Raw genomic sequence first — 24,409 nt, forward strand, 5'->3', positions numbered from 1 at the left:
CAATTAAAATGTGAAAGAATTAACTTTTGTCGAGCATCAATATTTAGCCAAATCTCCTTGGTAAATCAGTGAAGTAAGCTTACCCACTAATCTGAATTTCAAGACAAGGTCCAGTTAATTCAAAATTCCTCTGTCGGTGCTTAACACTTTAATTCGATTATATTTGCACCAGTTGCGTTTCCTGTAAATGCCTTTATGCATTTACTGTATCAAATGGTTCTTCTGTGTTATTTTGTATTTTAGTATAGTCAATTTACTTAATGAATGGAGAGAAAAAAAGTAAATAATGAACAGTATTTATTAGCTGTACTGATATGGGGTTTAATGCACTTACCAAATTTCTTGTAGCTTCATAGGAAACTTAATTGTGGTGTATTGTTTTTGTGGATTTAACCCTTTGCCTGGTTTAAACAGCGCCGATGCAATTATTAAGAACACAAACTACGCATAGGAAGTATAACCGCAAAGTAAACGACAGATTACACAAATTGAAAGTATCGTTAAAACGACAGCCGTTCTCTTGAATACCCACTACAAGGAATTTCACACAACTCAATATTTTATTCTAGGCGGTAAACGGGTTTCAAGTAATTTGTCTCAAATCCATGACACAAAATGATGCAAATGTTGAGCTTAGAGTGTAAAATGTTATAATGGAGGGAGCTGAACATTTAAAACCACCTCTAAGATATAAGTTTGACCAGTCTACGATTTAACGTCATGTTTGCTTGCTATTCCGCCAGCGACTGTATTTCAACAGCTAACCCGTGTCAATATGATATTACTTCGTAGTATTCGAAGACCTGTGGAAGAATATTAAATCTACGTGCAAATCTATATTTTTTACACTAGTGCGCAGAAAGATGAGTATCAACATTTACAAAGGGACACTAAACGAAGGCTATTGTTTTCGTGACAATGAACTGGGGTTGTGCAGCCTAAGGCTTGGAACGCTCAGCACCACCTTTCGGTACCAAGGAACTGTTTTGCAGTATTTTCCAGCATTTTGGGATCAGGGGTATTGGAAAAATTATGTCATAATCAAAACTTGAGACTTTTAAAATGGATCTTTCGCCTGATCCGACTCCACCCTACATGCTTTTGCGACCTGTACTAGAGATATTTCTATCTCAATCGTTGATCGACGGTTTAATGCCACCAAGCAGGAAGAAATGCAAACTGTTCTTCGTAACCGGAGCATGAATTGTTTTCAGACTTTTCCTGCTGAGTTAAGCTTCCTCAGGTTAAAATTCTTTAAGCTTATCCGCAAAGTTTCATCTAAAAAGTATGCAATGTTGTTCACTAATTAAGCTTTCGCAGTCTGTATTACAAAAATTAATAATGACACTAAAGCTCGATTCATGATATTTTTTCTTGACTTTTTTTGTTGTTGTTTTCTATCCTCTGGCATTTACTAAAGGAACGAAAACTCAGACCCAAGGATATACAAGGGTCGAATGGGGATATTAATTATCAGTTTTACTCTTACCTGCGTTTATTGATGTTCACTGTTATGATCCTATCCTTCCGCAGCAAGGTGTCGCCTCATTAATGGGTGTTTGGTTATGGGTTAATTAGTTTTCAACGTCTCCTGTAGGACCCCTTACGTCAATGGATGTCAACTACTAAGAGACCTGACCCACGTGTTCAAGGACATAAAGTGTATGTCGCGAGCATAGCCCGACTCAGAGTGTCCCAAAGCTAGGAACGAGCCTTTACTGTCTGTATTACAATGCAATCACAGTCAGAAAGGATTTGATGATGCTAGATGCCAACGCAGTTTTGAATCAAACTTTAGTGTATGATTCTAAGTTACTACGGGCTCATTTGCTAATCAGTCTATTGTTATGAAAACACCGATGATTTCCTTGCTATTTGTAGGGGTAGAGGGGGTTGGTTGGGGAGGATACATGTTATCAAGGAATGAGGGCGGCGTCAATGTGCAACCTTAGGCACTGTTGACTTTGACTGTATTTCCTGCAGCTTGATGTGTTGTAAGACTAACAAGTTCAGCGTATATCTTACCCTCTTCGAAACTTGTCTTGCAACACAAATTGCGGTGTGAGCTACAGGGAAAGTGAACTACAATGCAAATTCAAAAAATCTGTTGTAGACCTCAAATTAGGGCCGTCTCTTTGAGAAAAATACTATTAAAATTTGTGTCAAAACAGTCTATAATTTCAATGGCTAAAATGAGTCTTAAAGCACTAGTTGAAATGGCTTTTGAAGCCTATTTTGACAGTAAAACATGTAAACAATATGGCCGCCACAATAGTGGACAAAAACATCCCTTCTAGGAGAGAGTTAGCCTCCCACGCAGACGTTCTTAGGGGTTCGTCAGTGACGAACCCCTAAGAACCTCTGCGTGGGAGGCTAGGAGAAAGAAGAATTTAATCCAGGTTTAATGAATAAATCAAATGACGATTTGACGTCACACAGGTAGGGATTAGGGACTCCCCTCTGTCGTGATATACGCGCCGATGATAGATTTTGGTACGGTTGGGCCGTTTTTGTTGAAGACAGTCAGAACAATAGATCCCTTCTAGAAGAGAGAAGAGTTTAATGAATAAATTTATGTGCATATTTGAAGCTACCATGAAGAAAAAAAAGGAAAAAGATGGCGAGCACGGTCTGCCCGCAGGGCATCCCGCATAATAAATTGATGCGCAGATTTCAAGCTACCATTAAAAAAAAAAAAAAAAAAAAAAAAAAAAAATGACGTTGTTTTTCTGTGTTTATTTCAAGGTTCATAAAACTTATTGTCTGTGTTATTGTCGTGTTGTTTGATTCAATCAGATTAGACTAGTGGTTGTCATTCGTAATCTTCAGTCTGGTTGAAATCATTATTTCGCTGTATTTTTAGAATTTTAACCTTTCCGCTTCAAATAGGGACAACTTTCACAACAACTTAAAGTGTCTGTTAGCATATGACACTGAATCCGTGATGCTTTCTGCTAAATCAGGTTACCTTTTAGTCTCATCAGGTGGAAAGTAGATGAACCACAAAATCAGTTCACTGAGAAGTTCCAAATGTAACTTAGTGGCCAAAACATGCATGTTTTAACGTGGATTTATAACACGAGAGAGCAAAGTATTATACGATTATATACAATAAACAAGTATTATTTAATGATCTAGAAACTGCAAGTCGTTTACTAGTTTTGCATAGCTAGGTATACGACTGAGTTTACAGACCAACCATCGCAATATCCAAAGTCGTGCCAGCTGGCATTTTTAGTCTACTTGATCTTCCAAATGAATTCCAGAGCTCTTGAAAGTTGATTTAATCGAAGAAATTAAAGTACAGGAGTATTTGATGCCTTGATAATAATTGAATGGAACGTCCGGCAAAGCAAGCAACGGATTTGCAAATCCTTTTTATATAATTTAACTAAGTAAGGTTGACTTAATTGATTTGAGAAGTTTTAATGATTATGACTGAGGGGATATGTATAAACTTTTAGTCATCCTTTCTTATTATCATTACGATGAAACAGATGATGATGACAACTATTGGTACGTGATATAGTTAATATTTTGCCCTTTGAAATAATATTACTGTGACGGCTGTTTTTTATTTTATTTTTATTTTTTAATTATTTGTTTTATCATAAGATCGAAACTATCAAAAGAATTTATTTCGACACGAATGAAGAATTTTAAATTTGTCTGTGCCTTTTCGAGAACAAAAACACAAACAAACCAATATGTGTAGCGTAGCACCTTTAATAAGCCCTCTGAAAGCAAAGGTAACATTACACCTCTACGCGGTATGGCCAGACACCCATTAAAGCGCCAGTGCCATACTATCCTTGTGGTAGCTGGGAATGTACAACAGTCTTGGCAATGCATGTGGAGATGTGGATCGCTTAAATTAATAGAGATCTCTTGTGAAGTCAAAACGATGTCATAATAAACCACCTTAAAGCGATGGTCACACTACATTGCTCCGCGGTTTAGCCAGTCCCAGTCCCCCACGTATGCTATGTAAGACTTGAATAGAAGAATTTCCAATTGAATGTCGAAAGTAATTTAGCGATTGTTTTGGTTTTGCTTTACTTCGGTCTGTGATTGGTTGGCAACACGTGCCACCTTCGGAACCAATGAGTAACAAAAGCAAAACCAATCGTCACTAATGTGAAATGTAATTTGTATTCAGGGAGCGTGATCGCACCCATTTTCCCGCGCTTGGCGCCTGCTTCGAAGAATTCTGACCAATTCACTGGACTCTTTTCGTATGTTATGATTGGCTAGAGTGGTCACTTTGCTGTCATGTTAAAACTGCTCTAACATATCAATTAGTTCTACAGCTGGTACTCTCTCACACTGGTTGGATGTGGAGGACACTTTCTACCTCCTCCCTTTGTGGCTTGAAGAGCATTGAAGCTATGACAATGAAACATGGAGAATACAAAGTGCGTTCAAAACTGTTTCCTGAAGCCTACGATGTGGGATAATGACGTCCCGAACGTCACCCTTTCGGAATAGCCCATTTTATGGCCACTGTCTTAGATTTCGTTTTCCTGAAAAACCATCGAAATGGACAAAAAGATACGAAAAACTTGCGTTATAGAAAACAGAAATGAAAACACTACGGACATCAGTCAAAAATATTATTGTCAAAAAATATGCCTGTCGAGATAGCGTTACCTTGGAAATATCAGTTCTCGTAGACAGAGATTATATTGCTGCCAGCGAGTTTGAAAAAATTAAAACTTTTGATGGTTTTAACGTAGTTTACTGATTCAAAATCTTTTACTCTGATACAGTAAATTTGGTCGGCAAAAAATTATCCCTGGCAGGCATTGGAATTATTAATAACATATGGTAATCTGTTGCGGATACCCATCAAAAAAATTTTATCTTTCAGATGGAAATGAGTGAAGCTGCTGCTACGATTCATTCCACTCTATTTAATAACGTCAAAGTAAGTAATAAAAAGGTTAATTGTTCCCTAACATGTCAATATCATTGACGCGATGCCTATCAGACTTTATGAAGGCAAAAGTCATGCTCTAAGGAAAAATGTTTCCATTCATGTCCTTTTGAACCGGGAAAGTAACACGCAGAGAATTGTTCGAGACTGTAAACAAATACTGCTTTCTTCCCGGGGGACATACGTGAATTAAAAATTAAAGGAATGTTTTCCTTGGCTTGATAATGTGTAAGTAGATATATGTAAACATAATTTCTTTGCGCAATTAAAATCGCATAAAGTCATGTGATGTCAATTAGAAAAATCAGTCCTCCAATTAACACCTAGTTTTCATGGTGACGAAAGACGAAAGATTCCCGCACTAAAACACAAACAAGACGTTGTGCTTTCGAATCTTAACGAATTAATTTGTTGGGATAAATGACTAACTTCAAAAGAAGTGTGAATCGTTGACTACAGCGGAGCACCAGGCCGGTATTAATCTTTCTTAGCCTACATTGAACCCAAAGAAAATTTTTCAGTTGAAGAAACGCTTATCGTTTATCCAGAATTATTCGTTATTTAGGAAGACATTGTTCCGGGAGTCACGGTGATGCCAAAGAATATGTCTTTTGAAAAGAATATTTCTAGTGTACTCGACGTTTCTAACACTGGTGACTGTCCGGATTGCGACCTAGACGACTGTGATGTCGGCCTTAACACAGCTTCAACGATTTCTTTTATTGTCTTATCTCTGATATGCGGCATCTCAGCAGTTGGAGGAAATGCGGCCCTTCTTGTGGCTCTCAACAGAACAGCGACATTTCGAGGCCAAGCAAATTACTATTACATTGTTTCGCTTGCTCTTGCTGACTTCTTCATAGGCTTAACGATGACTCCCTTATACATTTGCTATGCTCTCGTGTATTTTCCTCCCTGGCTTATCAAACTTGAGGGATTTCTTTGGATTGTGACAGTAACAGCTACTACCTATAGTTTGAGCGCTGTGAGTTTGGACAGGTTTATATCGGTGGTATATCCTCTGCATTACCCTCAAGTTGTGACCGAGAAACGATGCCAAGTTGTTATATTTCTTATTTGGATTGGATCCACTATCTTTGGATTCCCAAGACTGGTTTTGAATGACTTTGTAAAACTAGAAAAATTATGGATTGCTTGCTCTGTCGCCACAGTGGCAATTCCATTGTTAATAATGTGTTTAAGCTATGGCAAAATATTTCTGGTTGTTCGAAAAGCGAATCGATCGGTTTCTGACCACACTGCTCAATTTTCTAGCGTAACATTGGGAAACAGAAAGGCAGCTGTAACTATTGGAATAATAGTTAGCTTATTTACTGTAACGTTTATTCCCACCACCGTGGTATATTTTATGCTTTTATTGGAGGATGACCCTTGCAAAGAACTCGAACTAAATGATGTTTGGCTTTGGGTCGCTCTCGTATCCTTTACCCATTCCTCATTCAACCCTTGGGTTTATGGGCTCCGATATCGCGAATTAAGAAAAGCGATAAAAGATCTGTTCCTTAATCATAGTACTTAGAGTAGTGTGGCAGGCAGGTGTTTGTGTTGACTCTTTTCCCTGCAGAGCTCGATGGTAATCAGTTCATGAGTTATTGATAGTTTACTCTTTTTGTTTACACTATCTTTTCAATGCTTTTTAATATGAAATGATAATTTTTGAACGAGTGACCAAATCTAGCAGTTATTGACTGAAATAAACACGAAATTGATTCTGCACCACATGAGAATATTTTCAGTATCGCAAAATATGAAATATCTGAACTTGGTTTGGCGGAGAACCGATTTTGGCACCGTAGTAGGGACGCGCCAATTCCTTTTTGAGTTAAGACATTTAATTGAAATAATTGTGCTTCGTTGTTTGCATTGTAAGGTAGTAAAAAATTAACGCCACAGTTTTCCTAAACGCAAAATTACAGCATTTGCAAAATATATAGAGCGAAAACAGTCTTTGGCAGTTGATTTCCTTCATTAATGAATTACATGATGCGATGGTAAAAGTGAGTGACATTCCTTTTTACCAAACGACAGTATCAGTCACGCTTAGCATGCAAAGAGAAAAGTTTCCATTTAGAAGTCTTTGTTTGTTTTTACGGCGGAAAGAGTGAAGATGTTTCAAACATTCTTCTTGTTACCTTTGGTTTTGTTTCTCAACTTACCTACCGCAAAAATGTTATCTAAAATTCATGGGCTGTTTGTTTCTTTTATTTAAAAATTATTTTCAAATAGAAAGTCTTTCTTGCTCAAATACATAAATTATCACAGGTGTTCCTCTCCATTAGCAGTTAGAGCCATTATCAGTAATTATTAAGCCCCTTCTGAAGAATGATTCGCTGTCACCAAATAATCATCAATTCTATAATAGTCAGTATTAAACGCCGCTTTAGGTTAAAAAAGGTGCTAGGCAGCACATTTATTTTTCTTTGGGAAAATGAAATCTAATTTTTTTGGCAATTTAGTTAATTTTCTATACAATCCCCTCGCCTACATCAAAAAGATTACGAAAACTGCTATGAAATTGCCCGTCGTTCCAATGAAATATGTCTACGCAAAAAGATGGTCATATAATGGAGAGATTTAGAATTGCGGCAAACGGCAAACGGCAGAAGTAGTCACAATATTTACACTGTATTTGACACTCGTTGTTTTCAATTTCTTCTTAAAAAGTAGTTTTGCGTTAGCATCAAAGATCTACCTTCGTCTATGTAATTTTTTTTTTTTCAAGAAAACATAACGCGAATCTCACCTTTGGCGTTTGCGTAAACGCGATTCTAAATGCCCCTATTAACGTGGAAATTTTAGAAGGAATTTTGAGCTATATAATAAATTTATTGACTACCAAGAGAAAAATAATCAAGTCGCTCAAATTACCTTCTGCTTTGAGAGATCTTACATCACAACTCATCTGTTTGTCAAAGAGCCGGAGGCAATATCCAGCAGGGTTTTTAACTATTTCAATTTTTTTTTAATGACTTCTTTCTCATGAATCCCCTAATTGTTTTTTAATGGAAAGTTATTTGTGATGATTGTACTTCATTGATCGCACTCTGAACAAAACCAGAAGAAATTTGGCTTTGAAGGAGATTTGTTAAAAAAAAAAAAAGAAAATTCCAAAAAGTGGGCGCTTTCACGTGTATTATGTAGCCCCTACTCTTTTGGTTACTGAGTTCTCAGTTCAAAGGTTCATGTAAAAAATGTCATTAAGCTTCAGTTTTGTAGACCAAAAATGGTGAAAAGTTGAAGGGCTGGCCAGTCATATCCTCTACTGAGGAGTTAAAGGTTGTATTGTTTTCTTAAAAATATAGTTTGCTTCCAAAACGTTTCATCGAGTTGATTTAATATTCATTTGCGTAGAAAGCCTTAAAATAATAAAAATATTCTTATATGCAAGCAGTATTGGCACTAATTTTCCTTAGGGTAAATGGTAAATTTTAAATGCATCAAGCCAACAAGAAGAAGTATCCAACTTCTAACTTCTGTGGAACAGTTTAAGGTGATGAACTGTATTAAATTTCTTTGGTTTATATCGCTATTGAGCTAAAGTAAAATTTTCGCTGCCTTGTGTTCAGGTTTTTTTGTGTCCCAATGTTTTCGCTTCATTTTGGTCATATCTTTTCATCTCCAGCACAAGATATTACCAGGGGCGTTTAAATGATGTTTTTAATAAAAAAATATTTTTTTGTAGAAATTGTACAGTTATATTTTTTCCTTTTTTGTTATTATTTGTCGAATTTGAAATAAAGTTAATGTTCTCGTAATTAATTTCAAGCTTGAGTATAAAAAATGGTTGGTAGACATACTTGAAAATCAGTCAAATGCTATGTAAACAACATCCGTTATTTAAAGCAAAAACTCGCATGGATATTTGTGTTCGGAGATTATCTGTAATTTCTAGAAGCGAACAGTCTGCCCAGAGAAAAGCTCGACCAAAACTGTGAGCTCTAAGCGAAACAGATTATGTCAAGAACAGGCATATTTTTAAAACCAAACGAATATCTATTTTGTTTTTATCTTTGAAATGTTTTTGTTGAAAGCGAGCGTAGGATATTGAACCACTGGCGACAGTTTTTTTCATTTCCTTGTCAGCAGTAAGACTTTCTTTCTTCTTGAAGTTTTTCAAATAATACCTTTAATCGTAATCATGAACTAGCCTTAGCTCCCACGAGTCTCCTGTAGCTCAGTGGTCAGTGGTAGAGCATCCAAACTAGTTATTAGGTTCGACTCCTGATAGAAGCACTCGGATTTCCTTTTTGCGAGTATGCCTGTGTCATTGACTGAAAACATCATTCTCATCATATGATATGTCACAGTTTTATCGGAGACATTAACCAATCACATGCAGCGAAAATATGTTACAGATACCTCCCTATAGAAATGAAACTCATTGTTTTCTCTCACTTTTTAATTTCATTAATTTAAACAGAATTCTAAACAAACCTACATGTTCATTCGGTAAATGTGACCTGTATAGAAATGTGGCATCGAATGGGTAACACAAATTGTATTTTATCCTAGCCTTGTCAAAACTAGTGCATCGTAGCTCAACTATAATTATCCTTCCTTCAAACGTTTTACTGCTAGCTTAGCTCCATGTAGCGGATTGCTGAAAGAAAAGGTTTAAGTCTGCAATTTACAGAGCTAGAACAGAAACTTATATAAGCTGTACAAGCTTATAAGCATTTAGCTATAAACTAAATGAATTGTGAGAAAATCGGACCTTTAAGGCCTTTCTGTCTTTCAGAGAACTTGTTAGTGCTATGCTTTTTTTTCTTTTTTTTTTTTTTTTTCAATTAAATTCAAATTTACCGGGATATTTGGCTTGTACATTGGTTGGTTCATTGTGTAAAGTCAAGTGTATGATCACATACAAAAGGGACATGCCTGGCAATCTAAGCTTTTGATCACCTTCGTTTTCGAGACTGCATGAGCAAGCTAATGTGCAGGATGGAAAGGCACACTGACCGCCTAAAATAAAATATCTTTACCGTTGCTAACTTTCGTTTTCAATATCCCGGAACAAACCATTTTTTTCTCACTAGTTTCCCCAAATTTTATCTGGGGACAGAAAATTGTTAAATTTCTTGCCATTTTGTACGCATTTTTTTTTAGCACAGCAGTGTTGGTACACATGGTTTTCGTTATTCTGAGGTCATTGCAACATTCCTCAGATATTGCACTGTCAGTTTTGAATCCTGGGACGAGGTTAAGAAAGGCTGACTACGTTTAGATTCCATCTCTTGGCAAAAAAAAACTGATAAAAATCTCTAAGTTTTTTGAGATTTTGCTACCCCGCCACTCCCTCGCAAGGGCTTTCTCCCGACCAGCCACCATCTTGACTGTATTGAGTGCACATATCATCGACAGTAAATCCAGGCAATAAATATGGAAAAATTCAATCCACGTCAAGTTCATTAACTCGATCAGATTGTCATCTTAATTGAAAGTGTGGTGAAATCCACCTGCTGACATTTTGATACCCGTTTCGCCTTTAGAATTTAAATGTTAGGAACCGTTATTTTCTTTCATCGTAGTCCTGGTTCTTGCCGCGGTGAGAACATCCGTTGCAATATGACTTTGGGTGATTATTAGGTTGTCCCTAAATTTCTTCGTGGTAAATTCCGCCATATTGAAAATGACCAAGGTATACAGTGTTAAATATTGTGAAGTAAAAACTGAACTCGTGTGCCATTTTATTGGCACTTTTATACTAAAAAGTTACATATTGGGATAAGCTATGCAAACTTGTGGATGCGCAAATTTCCAAGAGCTAGCTAGCTTGCTAGCCTACCAGAGGAGACGCCTTTGCTAGCAACCAATTTGTTGCGTGACTGTGCGAAAAACAATTCCAGACCTCAACTCCAATACGAACTTATCCGACAGAAATCTGTTTGAATGACAATACAAATATGGGGCGCTTTTCATTAAGCTTAAATTTTCGGTTGAAAATTTCGGAAATTTTGCGTGTCAAATGGACACAAAGATTTTTTCCAACGTATTCGAACATTTTGGCTTAATGGAATGCGTCCCGTGAGTATACCTATAGATAAATGTGAAAGCATGTACTGTGTCTGGCATATCATGCATATTTATTATGTCATAGATTTTGCGTCAGACCGAACAACTTGCCGGCGAGTGAAGACATGCGAAGAAGGAATGTACCATTGAAAAGTTACCGAAGTAAAAAGAAGAAGCGACTGAGAGGCTTTGGGAAAGAGCCCTTGCTTCAGTTAAGCAAATGGTGAGTACATTTGTCACTGGTCTTCAGTGCTCAAACTTTTCTAACTAGTAGTAAGCAAACACGTCCTGGATTTTGGTCCCGTTGACTCGGTTCATTTAATGGCGTTTTCCATACTACATGTGCAATAGAATAATTTGCGAACGTTTAATTCGCCACAACATTTCAAAAGATTGTAGAAAAGTTCAAGAAAATGTATCCTAAATTTCTGTCTATTAAATAAAACATTCAATCGATCTTGCATGCAATTGTTCCCCGAAGCGCCATGTGCTTTTTACTCCGGACTATTTTGCAATGGTCCATTGATGTTTTCCAGTGCTGTGATGAAAATATTGCACATTTTATTTTCGCTGGCATTTTTTTATCTTGCGAATTAACGGCAGACTTGAATTGAATTTTATTTAACAATTACAAACTATTATAAAAATGTAGTTTCCAAATTCAAATTTTTCAATCATAATAGTCTGACAATTACACTCGAATTCGTTGGAGCGCTTCATCTGTGTAAAGGAATCACTTCGTAAAGTTTAATTTAGTTAAGTAGTTTGGTAAAATTTCCTTGGTTAGTGGTAGTAAGTTTAATATCGGAGAGTAAACTAACCATATTCTTTTTTCCATTTGCATTGATGATATTTTCATAGGAGGGAACAATGCACAAGAGAAGGAAATGGACTTTGGACGCGGCAGGAAACGAAATAAAGATAAGACCATTTGTTTTATTTTAACTGAAATTGCCTTTGATAGGTGATGGTTGTATACGAAAAAAGTTAATGGCAATTCGCAGAGAATGTGTTCTAAAATTATTTTGTGTCCTGGATGTTTTTGCTTTAGCATTGCACGTTTGTCTCCTGGAAAAATTGGTAGGCCTAAAATACTGAAACTAGCTGGCTTTTTTTTTTGTACTGAAAATCATTTGAATATAGCAGCCATCGTCTTGGAGAGGGAATTAAAGTGCCTATCACCCCTACCCAATTCCTTTCATTCTAAAAAGTAGACGTAGAAAGTAAGCCAAAACAACCAAAATAACGAGATTTGAAGTTATTCTCGATTTTTGAAACGCGATCGAAATCACAATTTCCGAAGATAAAACCGCGCCATTAGAGGACTGGCACTAGTAAGTTGTGACGTCGACCCGGTATCTCGATAACAAGCACACAACAAAACAGTAGTGAGTCGGAGTGAATTATACGCGAGCTGTTTGGGGTTTCTGGTCGTTTTTTTTAGCCCAAAAGCCTAACACTGACACCGAATCCGAGCAAAGCAACAACTCAGATGATTCAGAATTTAACTACAACCCTGGCTACGTGATTGACGCGACGATCAAGCACGTAAAATAGGAATGAAAGGCCTACACAACTCCTACTCGCATGTTTAGCGCTTCTATCTCTGTCAGTCTTCGGTCAATTTAGCTTCTTGTATGTTTACAGCGGGTTGGCATGACGAGTTGAAGGATTCGCATGATAATCAAAGAACAAAACCATGTGCTTAACTGTAGCATGTTTTGTATTTTGATCTCAAAGGACACTTTGGGTTTAGAGTTCTGCGTTTAGCGCCTGTTTATTTCACCTCTTGTTGTTTCTGTTTAGCCGCTGTCGTTCTTATGCCATTTCATTTTACTAGTATTTAGATCTAGTTTGGCTCGTTTCAGTTCGCGGTCCGGTGACAGTACAGAATTAGGATTGAACCGTGCGATAATCTTTAACCTCCGAAAGCGACCGCTATTGTTGTTATCTTTGTTAGGATTCAACTGTGTAATGACATCAGTTTATCTTACAGTTTTTGTATTGCGGGGCCCGGCCATTTGTTTTTGTGGCAAGATGTTGTGTCTCTGATCGTTGCTATTTGTTTTTTGATCCTTTCTCTAGCACTGTAGATTTCTTCGAGAGCTGTGCAATGCGTGAAATTTAGGGCTCAAGTCTGTTTAGTTACGGCTTCGTTTTTGCATGACCCTTTGCATCGCCTCGCTTCGCTCCGCTCTGAGGTTTGTGTTGGGGGAGCTTGCTATTTTCTAAATATTTGAAATCTTTCGGTTTTAAAGAATATTTTACTGGGGCCCGAGGGAAGTGTAAATAAGCAAGACTTTTCCTACGAACAAGAGGCTTGCCTTTTGTCAACGAAACCACCACATCAAATTTTACTTCGCGGCAACATGCGGACCGCTGAGGAGACATTTTTCGTGGCGTAAATATAAGCTTGTTCAGTTGATATTTTTACCATTTTCAAATTGTTTTTTAGCTGAAATTGGTCTAGTAGTAAGAGAAGTAAAACCGCACAACGTTTGAAAAGCCGCTGCGTGTGTTATTTTTCAAAATATCTCGATTTCCAGGTAAGAAAAGCCGACCTTTTGAGCAGTATTTTGAGCAGTATGTCAATCGACCGAGATGTTCGATTGACTCTTTACCTCGTTCTTCACAGACAAACTCAAGGCTGAAGCTTTTTTAAAAAGAATGATCTGTTCTTCTTGGAAAGGCTACTCCCAAATTTATACACGTGGAATTGAGAAAGAAAAAGAACTAGCTTTATCATGTTACTGTGGCCCTTCATCCGCTACTGAGCTCGTCAACAGACAGCAGTCTCAGAAGTAAGGGACTCCATTCGCCTCTTCGCATTCTTGTGAGTCTAGACGAATTATAAATTGAAATAAGCTTACTATTTCAGTAGTTTTGTTTAATGGCTGCACCTATAAGCTTCAATAAAAAAAAATGGAAACATTTCTTACCGCTCGTTCGCGGCGATGTTTGGCAATGGTTTTTAAACCATTTAAAAATCTGATTTAAAAATCAGTACCGTGGACTTGTGGTCACCGCTTTAGTATGGGCAGTTGGTGTCACATTAATACCGATATCATCTCGTTTCAGTCTTGAGAGGATTGGCTTGTTACTCACTTCATCAATAAATCAGAATCGACGCATGAAGTCGTCGTTCGTGAAGTGCTTGGAGCATATTGACGATTTCCCGGGTTAGCCCGCTTTTGTTTCATGAAATCGATCTATTTCTTTCTGCATTTCCTTGCTCCATCATTATCGAACAGTATAGCGTGCAGAACTATACCCTTCTAAATGTCTGAGAACGCAGCACATTCACCTACCACATACCTTCTTGGCACATTCCAAGTTCAGTATAGAGAATGTAGTGACAAATGAGCAAATGCTCTGTGGCTGAGATACCGGGTCGACGTCACAAGCTTGCTATAACCCAGTCTCTCAACTGCTCCTTTTTGTATTCAATATGGCGGAAAACGGCCTATTTTGGGCGATTTTGTCGTCTGATAAAAACAAAACGAAACATGGAATACGATTTATTTCTTCGCAAAGCGCCTTAGACATGCATAAATTTTCGAAATTCATTAAAACTGTGTAAGGGTGATAGGCACTTTAAACAATACTGTACGTTGACTTTGAGCAACCATTCCTTTCCGATTTCTGAGTTTGCTAGTGGGCATGTTTGAAGTTTTGGTAGATTTGATATTCAACACAACTTGAAGATTCGCACAGTTTTCTTTTAATAACTTGGGTTTATTGTCAACTACTGTGTCATTCACGATAATCGCTCGATGTCAACGTTTGCAGGGGTTTCCTTATCAATTACAATTATTAATCTGAGGTGGAACTGTTAGCTACGATGGTTACGAAAACGAAATTTACTGGCTCGCAGTTACTAAAGCTTTAAAAGAACTGATTGGTCAAAAAACTGAATCGTTATAAAGCTCTCTTTGTTAGCTACTGGACTTACAGCTTCTTAGAGGGAGGTGTGATTGTGGGTGGGTGGGGGGTTGGTCTTCTATCAATGAAAATAAGGACTGGAGGACACAATTGTTTAGATCCTCCAATATTTTCAACATTTTCCTTCTTCTTTTCCGCGTTTCTGCCTCGGATTGCTACGATATAAAAAAACTAAAACAACAAACCAGCAAAAATGGGAAAATTCTCTGTGCTCTCTTTCGCAATGGACAGGATTGGCTAAACGTTCACCAAAACGGACTGAAAAATGAGTGATAGGAAATGCGACAGGTTGCTATAGCTGGCTGAGCTATCAACAAAGAAATTAAAGAAACACTTGTGACTATTATCCAACTGTTATTTTCCAGGGAAAAAAATTAAATTTAGGGTAACTCGAATCTTCAAGAGCTTATTTTCTTGTAGGTTGATAGATATTTGTTGACTTGAAACTCCCTAAAACCATCTGCCCATGCATTGAAAAGACGATTGCACCTTTTTCAGTTGTGAGACCAATGCCGGTCTCGGTTAGGGCGTAGAAATATAAATCAGTGTTAGTTCTTTCTTGAAATGTTTGGTCATCCAGACTATGTGGCTAAAATTTCTCTGATATCTAGACACCTTTTTTTCTTTTCTTTTCTTTTTTTTTTTTTGGGGGGGGGGGGGGGGGTGGTGCTGTGGCGGGTTGGGGGCGGGGGTGGGGGCAGGGGTATCGGCTAGAAAATAGCACTGTATTTTGATTGAATAAGACAAAGTTTAATACATCAATAATGAGATTATAGCTTTAGATTTGGATCATATCTGATCGCAGCAATCAAAATCAGGTTCGAACTGAACATTTTCCATGATGCCTAACAGTTCCACCTTAACTGCTTATTGTTGTCAAGGGAATACAAGGCTTTTGGGTAGGAAACCACGAAACGCTCCTTCAATACCTTGCGTTCTCTTGACATATAACAGATAATGCAAACTAGTGTCTGGTTGGAATGATGTTGAGAAAACGATTTTATAACATTCTTCATTTATATAAGTTTTAATTTTTTAGGGTTTTCGGTACGCCTGTGCCAAAAGTCGTATAGCGTACAACAGAATGTTTAATTTGTACGTTGCCAAATAAATTGTGAAATAAGACAACTTGAAAAACAAATGGAAAGAACAAATTTTCAGGGTCAGTAGAGTTTTGATCAAAGCACCATGTTTGTTTACCTTTTTTCACCTAAATTCTTTCGAGCTGTATAGTCAAAGCTATACAAGCTTTTGCCTTTATTTCCATCGTAAAAAAGGGAAAACCATTAGAAAAAAAATCCATTTTTTCAACCAGACATCTGTAGTCTATCTGATCTATAATTATGTTCAGAGCCTTGTTTAACTAATTCATTGTTATGCGGGACGTAATATATCAAACACGAGACACAGTGTTTCATCACATATCAAACACCGAGAAGAGAGTTGAAAATACGACGCGTAGCGGAGTATTTTTGACGAACTTCGAGGTTTTTGATATTGTGATGAAACACTGTGACGAGTGTTTGATATAACTTCTCAAACAAACCGATTTTGATTGAGAAATTAAGGATGCAAAAACAAGGAGTTTTTTTTTTCATTTTTAAATTCAAATTTTTCGATCCCAGTTGCAAGCAAATATCAACAGCTCTAAAGCGTTTCTGATAGTTGGAGTAAAATGACGCATTTCTCTCGTCCTGTGTCATGCTGAACACGAAAAGTTGGCTTCTAACGCCATACTTTTCCTGTTGAACAAGGTCTTAGAAAGCAACATGGAAGTCTGGGCGATTTTGCAACAGTTTGGAAAGAATACTAAAAATCGAAGTCAATCATTTGAAATATTTTTCTTATACAGACCATCAAAATAATTTTCCCTGTTGCAAAATGTTGTCTTGAACTTTCATGAGGCTTTATTTACTAGTCACCATCACAAGGCGTCTATGATTTGCAAACTCGTGGCGGCAAATACAATTTGATGTATGTTAACATAAGAAAAAGAGACATTAACTAACATTTTGGCACAATATTTTTCACATACTCTAATTGTGTTTGTCACCGCAAGTCTACAAACGATAGTCGGCTGTGAGGAGGCCACTTCAGATTTAAGTATGCATAAACCATCTCGCAAATGAAACTCAATTAACACGAAAACGTCATTAAAAATTTTAGGGTTACCGTATAAATTTACAGGTGTCTCGCGTCCAAACGATGTAGCGCGTCCGGTTTAAACTGTAGATACCTGAACGCTTATATCAAATTAAAGCTTATAGAGCTGGCTATCAAACTATACCAATAATTTTTTAATGAAACGAATTGCCGAATTTTTAGCGCTGTTTCCTCGAATCAATTTTCTTCACTTGAAGGGGACACTTCAAAGAGCTAAAACTCAAAAGACATTTGTTCGTTTGCCTTCAAATTCAGACAGTAGCTGGTTTAACATATAAGCAACAAAAATTTGTCTGCAAATTTTTTCTTTCGAAATGTTATTTTCTCCGAGGGCGATTTTTGCACGATCACTCCACATTTTTTTTATTCTATTTCAAAAACGTTCTGTAACTTTTCACTGCGACTGAATATGGCAAAACGCAAACAGTTTTGTAAGCGCTTTGGGTCCGGAAACTGGGGAGCAAATGAAATTAGCGAAAAACAAAATTCGCTTTGACTTGTAGCTTTCAAAAGGTGATTCGGACGCTCGCATTTAGAGGTCGTGAAAAATTCGACAATTCATTTTATTTAAAAATTCTTGGTATAAGTTGATAGCAAGCTCTATAAGCTTTAATTTGATATAGGGGTTTAGGTATCTATAGTTTAAACTGGACGCGCTACATCGCTGAGACGCGAGAAATCTCTGAAGGTATACGGAAACCTTAAAACTCCACAAATTGAAAGCTAATTTCGAGTTTCATTTGCGAGGTGACTTATAAGCTTTTGGCGGGTTAAAAATTTATGGGGCATTCTGTGATCTTATTTGTGTAATAAAAATGTTCATGGAGTGCCCTGCTACATTGATTTTCTTAAAATGTTCCCAGGGGAAACGCTGTGCAAATTTCTCCAAATTTTCCCGCCAAAAGACTTAGTATATATAGAAAAGAAAATGTCTGCACACCTTTTAATTAATTTTTAGAGAATGAGAAAATAAAAGACAAGAAATTGAAACATCTGTTTGTGTAACTTTTATTGTCTCTTTTTCCTTGGTAAATATATAATATTAATATATTAATTAGCCTAAGTAATAAATACAATAATATAAATTTGACTTTAAAAAATAAAAAAAAAAAAAAACGGCGCATGCGTATTTTGAGCGCCCGTATTTTTTCTAAGTCTTTTGGCGGGAAAATTCCTCGTTTTCCAACAGATGTTAACAACATGGAAAAATAAAATAAAACATAAAAAAAAAAACAAAAAAAAAAAAAAAACGGCGCATTCGTATTTTAGGCGCCCGTATTTTTCCTAAGTTTTTTGGCGGGAAAATTGTGAAAACTTAAACATCCCATCACGACTGAAATCAAAATATTTTGTGGGTTATTTTTTGGACAAAAAGCCTACTAAATTTTCACAATGTGTTTAGCGGATCAAAAAAAAATCAAATTATGATCAACTGTTAGGTTAACATGTGCTGATTTCATTTAATTCCTTGAAAGAAAATTTCAGCTTTACTTTACAGTCTGTTCGTAGAAAAACAGAATCATACTTGTCTGAACGTTGACGTTTAAAATGAACGCGAAGGCGCACTATAAAATATTCTCCATGGAAACCCCTTCTTCTCCTTATCTGTTGTTAATCTTAAAAATTAGAGAAGCTATAACCCAAATTCGATTATTAAAAAGACAACAGGTCCTGGCCGATATCTCAGCAATGAAGGTTTTACCCGAAGTTTGTTCGCAAACAGGCATAAAGGTATTCTCACCATCGGAATTTCGGTCAATTTTGAACCTTTGTAACAAAACTAGAAAAATAACAGGCTTTAAAACTTTCAAATTATCTCATCATTCGTCTAAAAAAGCGTCGTTAATGTTGTCAACGCCCTTGCTGATATGAAACTAGTATTTTTGAAATAATTTTACCTCATATATTCAGTTTCTGTAATATTTCACAACAGTTTTTGCCCGAATTTATTTTTGATATTGAAAGTGAAAACTCAGAAAGGAAACACATTTGAAAGGCAATGTTCAGTCGACTAATAAAATCTTTCTTTAAATCCAAACAGTTACAAAGGTGCAAAGTCTTCAAATGGCTACAATGATTTCAGTCCAGTTTTTCCACAGCTAAAAAACTACAAGGTTATATTTTTGCAAGCAAAGAATTTAAGAATTTCAAAGTAAAAATCAAAATTATCGTGATTGGACGTCTCGATGTTTTTGGGAGCACCATTACCAAGACAAAATGTAATCAACATTAGAATCTGAATTTTCTTAGCACATGCCTGCGCTGCACGTGTTGTGCGAATAGTAAGGATTTAAAAACGTAAAAACGTCGAATCGCCTTAATTTTGATATTTCTTTCGAAAGGATCCATCTCCTTAAAGAGAAATTTCCTTGTCACTTGATCTTTTCGTTTCGAAATGTTAATGGTTTGGTCTTTCCAGGAGTTGAAGTATAATCTTTTAAAAAAATTCCACGTGAACACGCTTATGAAGTCCATTGATATAGTGCGCCTTCGTGTTAACAGAATATTTACCGGGGGATTTCGATATCGAAAGCCTTTTGAAAAATTATAAACTCTACCTTGATTAAAAATGCGCTTGTCTTGCAATGTTTTTCATGCTTGTACTCTCAGGGCTTGATTTCTACAACTCACACGTCCTGAAAAAGAAAACAGTATTCTCGTCATATGTTGGTTTATCATTTTTATTTATTATTTATTTATCGTTATTTTTTTATACGCTTCTCTGTTCAATGCTCAGGACATGACAGTAAAAGAGATAAAGTTTTTTGATTTGATGGTACATCTTCTCCCAACGAACACTGTATGAAATATATAACTGTCTGTGACGAGAATTTGAAGGTGGATATCAAGGCTGGACAGGTGTGTGTGTGATCCATCTGCTCTTAACTGATTAGTTCTCATCATGCCTATCACTTTTTAAAAGAGAAATAATAATTGAAATATTTTCCACAAAATCCATAAAACGACGCCGCAATGTGAAGAATACTTTAAACTGACGAGAGTCTACAAAGATTTGCTTGGGGGAGATATAAAATGTCTCTATTCTAACGTTGAGCTCCATCGATATCTAAGATAAACTTGGAGCAGCCTACATCGGAATTGACAGTGAAAGGTGTTTCCCAGTTTATGATCGTCGTCTTTGTAAATGCTGTTATGAGGTTTTGCGCTGCACTCACCACCGCCACAAAAAGAATAAGTCATTTTCAAAACCCCACATGTCTTTAGTGGCAATAAAATGTCTCATTATTTTTCCTTTCGAGCAAAAAATACTAAGTCTTATGTAACGCGTGGTGCTCTTCTTAATTTTTTTATTTTTATTTTTCACAGGTCAGCAACAGTTCCGGCCTACCAAGAGCCGAAGTTGTAGCTGTTTTATGAATATATATTTCGAATGACCAAGGAACATTTGTCAATTACTGGACTTTACCAAGATTATGATTGTTTTTCTTTTTTTCTTTTTTTTTTTTTTCGATCAAATTATAAATAAATAATTAAATAACACGGTCGTCAGGCAGCATAGAGGCAAAAGAAGCAGTTATCTCAGTAAAAATGTTCTAAGTTCAGACATATTCAAGGCATTTTTATGGAAAATATTTGCAAGAAATAAACCTGTAGCAACTGTGGTATGAAGCGATCACTTGCAGGTACCTTTATTCAATTTTTTTTTTTTTTTAATTTAATTTCACCTCTGAAATCACAACAATGAAATCAATTACATTAAAACAGTTATCGCGTTCAATATTTTTGAACAATTCAATTAATCACCGGCAGTCCCATCAACTCAAAGTTTGTACGGACACCGAAAGAGTTCTGAAAATTCCTATTTTTTCCTTGCTCACCAGGAACCTGATTTTTGTTTCTTTGTTTGTTCCTTATATATATTTTTTTGTTCGACTACCGTAAACTGCCGTTTATAAGCCCCCCTCCCCCCCCCACCCCTTCCCCCCTCGCGCTTATAAGCCCTCCCGGTTATAGGTCCATCAACCATGTAAACCAAAAAATACATCTGATTATAAGTCCCTCCCCCCCCCCCCCATCCCCGATTATAAGCCTCCCAGGATATAAGCCCCCCTTTTGTTTCGTTCGTATTGTTAGTTTTAATTTTGTTCCAAATATTGATGTTTTTTAAGCTTAATTAAAAACCAGTAAATGAAAATAAGCCTCTCCGTTTATAAGCCCATCTAAAACCCATTACGAAGTGTTATAAGCCCAGGGCTTATAAGCGGCAGTTTACCGTATCTCGGTAAAAATAACATACGCAATTGCAGATTTTGCGCGCAACCCAACACTAGTAGTTTAGCATCGCAAAAATCCTCATTTCTGGAATAAAACGCCCATTTTTGGGCAAACGCATCAGCTAGACTTGCCCAATTGCAACTAGCTAATTTTTCATTAGTATATGGAATAACAATAGCTGTTCACTTTCTAAAGAACGCAAAAGAGTAGAAGGACGATCATATTTGTAACAACTGTTGACGAACCCTTCAAATAAACAAACAACAAGCACTTTCGGTTTTATCACGGGAGCAATCGAGAGTGACTATTCCCAGAGTTCTTTTATGTACAACACTCAGTCGTGAGTGAAGAAAATAATAAGCAAGCAAAACCAATGAAAGATCAGTAGTTCGCTCTAAGATGTAAACGATTCGATGTATAAATAATTTAAGAGATTGGATGTCTCACTTTTAAGTTTCTGCACTAACTAAAGGGGGTTTTCCTTTACTTATGTAACGGTAAATAATTCTCAATTAAAAGATTTCGATTCCTCCTCTTTGCATTACTTTCTTTTTAACAGTTCTCGCGAACTACGATTTGTTCTTATAAAGTCCAAAAAGTACGTAAATTATGATCATCCGGGTGAGTGTAGTCCTGAGAAGGACTGTTTGTGGTGACTTTGACTGACGTTTCGACAACCTGAGCGGAAGTCATCTTCAGAGTCAAGTGAATTGTGGAACGTCGGTAGGTGGTATATACGTCTCTGGTTGTTAGCCTGATTGGTCAACGAAGTCCAGATGTTATTGGTCGTTTGACAGTAAGCCGTGATGTTATTGGCTGTGAAGACTGTAAAAAGTGATTGGTGCGTTTCGATCCGTCTTTTGTTAGTCAAAAAGTCCGTGGGTCTATTGTTAGTAAAATGTCTATTGTTTGTCTGTTTCGTTGTTGTTGTCAATAAGTCGTTTGTATGGTGCAGGTAATTGTACGCAACGGTTAAGTGGCGTTTGTTCTAAGTTAGTAAACCAGCTTTCCAGAGTGAGTCGTTGGTAATAATTTGTACAGTAGGTAATGAACTTGGCAGAGTCCCAGTCGATTCTGTGGTTCGTTTGTAAATGGTGCTCAGCAATGTGATTGTTGATATCACCATTTTTAGTTGCTCGTTTGTGTTCAGTCAGTCGTACGTTTAAATTCCTGCCGGTTTCACCAATATAAGTGGCCTGGCAGTCGCAGCATTTGATCTTGTAAACTGCTCCCTGTCTGCGGTTCGGTTCGTCTTTGTCCTTTACTTTCGTCAGTAGTTGTCGTAAAGTGGTTATAGGAGATCGAAGAAAATGGTAAAATACCTTTTCTAGACTGCTTAGTTACCCGTAACGACAACAAACTAAGTACTACGGTTTACAGGAAACCAACACATACTGACAGACTACTGGACCAGTCATCCTACAACCCTACTTCTCACAAAGCAACGACTATACAGACCTTAACAAGGCGAGCACAACTGGTTTGTGACTCACCTGACAGACTCGCAGACGAAAACAACTACTTAGACAACGTTTTCAACAAGAACAACTACAACAAGGACTTTGTTAGACGTAACACTTACAAGAACACTGAACCTAACGTCACAAACAACGACGCGACTCCCGTAACCACTGTAACTATACCTTACGTAAGGGGCACTTCTGAGACTTCAGACTTGAAGATGACTTCCGCTCAGGTTGTCGAAACGTCAGTCAAAGTCTCCACAAACAGTCCTTCTCAGGACTACACTCACCCGGATGATCATAATTTACGTACTTATGACATGACTCCTGGGTTCAAGCCATTTACAAAGTCCAAAAAATCATGTCATCTCACACTAAAATCTTTGCCAACCTACAGCAATTTTGGCGGGACACATTCGGACAAACACTATTCTAAAGAAAGAGTTCTTGATTGTTGCTTTCCTGTGTTCCCTTCCCTGCCCAAGGGAGCCCGATAATTAAGGGAAAGATACCTTCCGAGAGGCTATCGATCGCTTCTCGGAAGCTATTGTTCAATTCTCGGAATCTCTTGGAAAGGTAACAACAACTATGCAGGATAGTTAAGTTGTTGCTCCAGAATAGCTGGGCTGAAACTTCGTATCCATGTTAAAATTTTATTCCCTACATCTAAAATTGAAACGTGAGTAAAATGATTACCACTGACTTACACTCTTCACAACATCCTGTTTTTGGCCCTGTGAACGCACACCAAACTAGCTCAGCGTTAATTTGAACTATACCCAGTAAGAGAAAAACAGAGGGCTGCTAATAGTCTATCACGGCCTTAGGATAGCCATGAAGATGATTCTGTTGAATTGCACTGGGCATTCCTACTGCGCTTTTATTTTCTTACTTCATTAGCGCGCGCTAAGCGAGCGGACGTTGAAAACATGACCTGTGTCCTTAATGCTAAGCCCAGCCAATAACGAAATGGCCATTTCTCCTAAACGAGCACGGTCACCTATCTTTTTTTATCTCGTTATTTGAACTTGCGTATTATCCTCTTTATGTTTAATTTTTTTAAGAAAAAATTGTCGAATGTGTTATTGCCAGAAATACGAGCTTTCCCACCACACGCGGGCATTAAATAGCGAAACTGAGAACTCGCACGCAAGTAACGTTTTGGGTCGATACTGCTTTATACTGCACTTCCCTACCAAGAAATTATTTTATCTTTAATTGCCGATTGTGCCTCATACATTCAATGTTTAGTGTTTTTCTAAGTTCTGCATTTGCTAATATGTAACTTCTGTTACCACCAGTTATGGCAATTACTGATCAAATAAAGGCATTATTGAAAGCGAATATTACAAGCGATTATAGCGTAAACTGAGTGGATCGTAGTTCCTTCACGGACACGGTGGCCTATCTTTTTTTGATACATTTCTCGAAATAATACGTAATAATGAACAATCACAAGAAGTCCGAGAAAATTTCCACGACAACTTTTATTTCGCAGGATTCGCAGCACAGAGGAAGAAAATAAACAATGCCTCAAAGAAAATGAAGTGCGCTTAATACTCGAAGAAAGCAGCTTATAAGCCACGATACCCATAAGACTAAGATTAAATGACATCCGCGAAAGGAATCCTTAAAG

At 37.0% G+C, this 24,409-nt stretch overlaps 1 protein-coding gene across 1 annotated transcript; it reads left to right on the forward strand.

Annotated features, from left to right (window-relative positions):
- Nucleotides 1-5,329: 5,329 nt before the first annotated feature.
- LOC146459694 (histamine H2 receptor-like) lies at nucleotides 5,330-7,107 on the forward strand. Its single transcript, XM_085089189.1, has 2 exons — nucleotides 5,330-6,822; nucleotides 7,029-7,107. Exon 1 carries the CDS (start codon nucleotides 5,529-5,531, stop codon nucleotides 6,474-6,476), a length of 948 nt encoding a protein of 315 aa, XP_084945315.1. The 5' UTR covers nucleotides 5,330-5,528; the 3' UTR covers nucleotides 6,477-6,822; nucleotides 7,029-7,107.
- Nucleotides 7,108-24,409: the final 17,302 nt, after the last annotated feature.

The sequence above is a fragment of the Pavona decussata genome, unplaced genomic scaffold, assembly GCF_977016875.1.
Source record: "Pavona decussata unplaced genomic scaffold, jaPavDecu1.1 SCAFFOLD_217, whole genome shotgun sequence".
In the NCBI taxonomy this organism is placed as follows: Eukaryota; Metazoa; Cnidaria; class Anthozoa; order Scleractinia; family Agariciidae; genus Pavona; species Pavona decussata.

Bases quoted from the DNA above. Each gene is read 5' to 3' on its own strand.
- LOC146459694 (XM_085089189.1), top strand. From the start codon at position 5,529: ATGCCAAAGAATATGTCTTTTGAAAAGAATATTTCTAGTGTACTCGAC.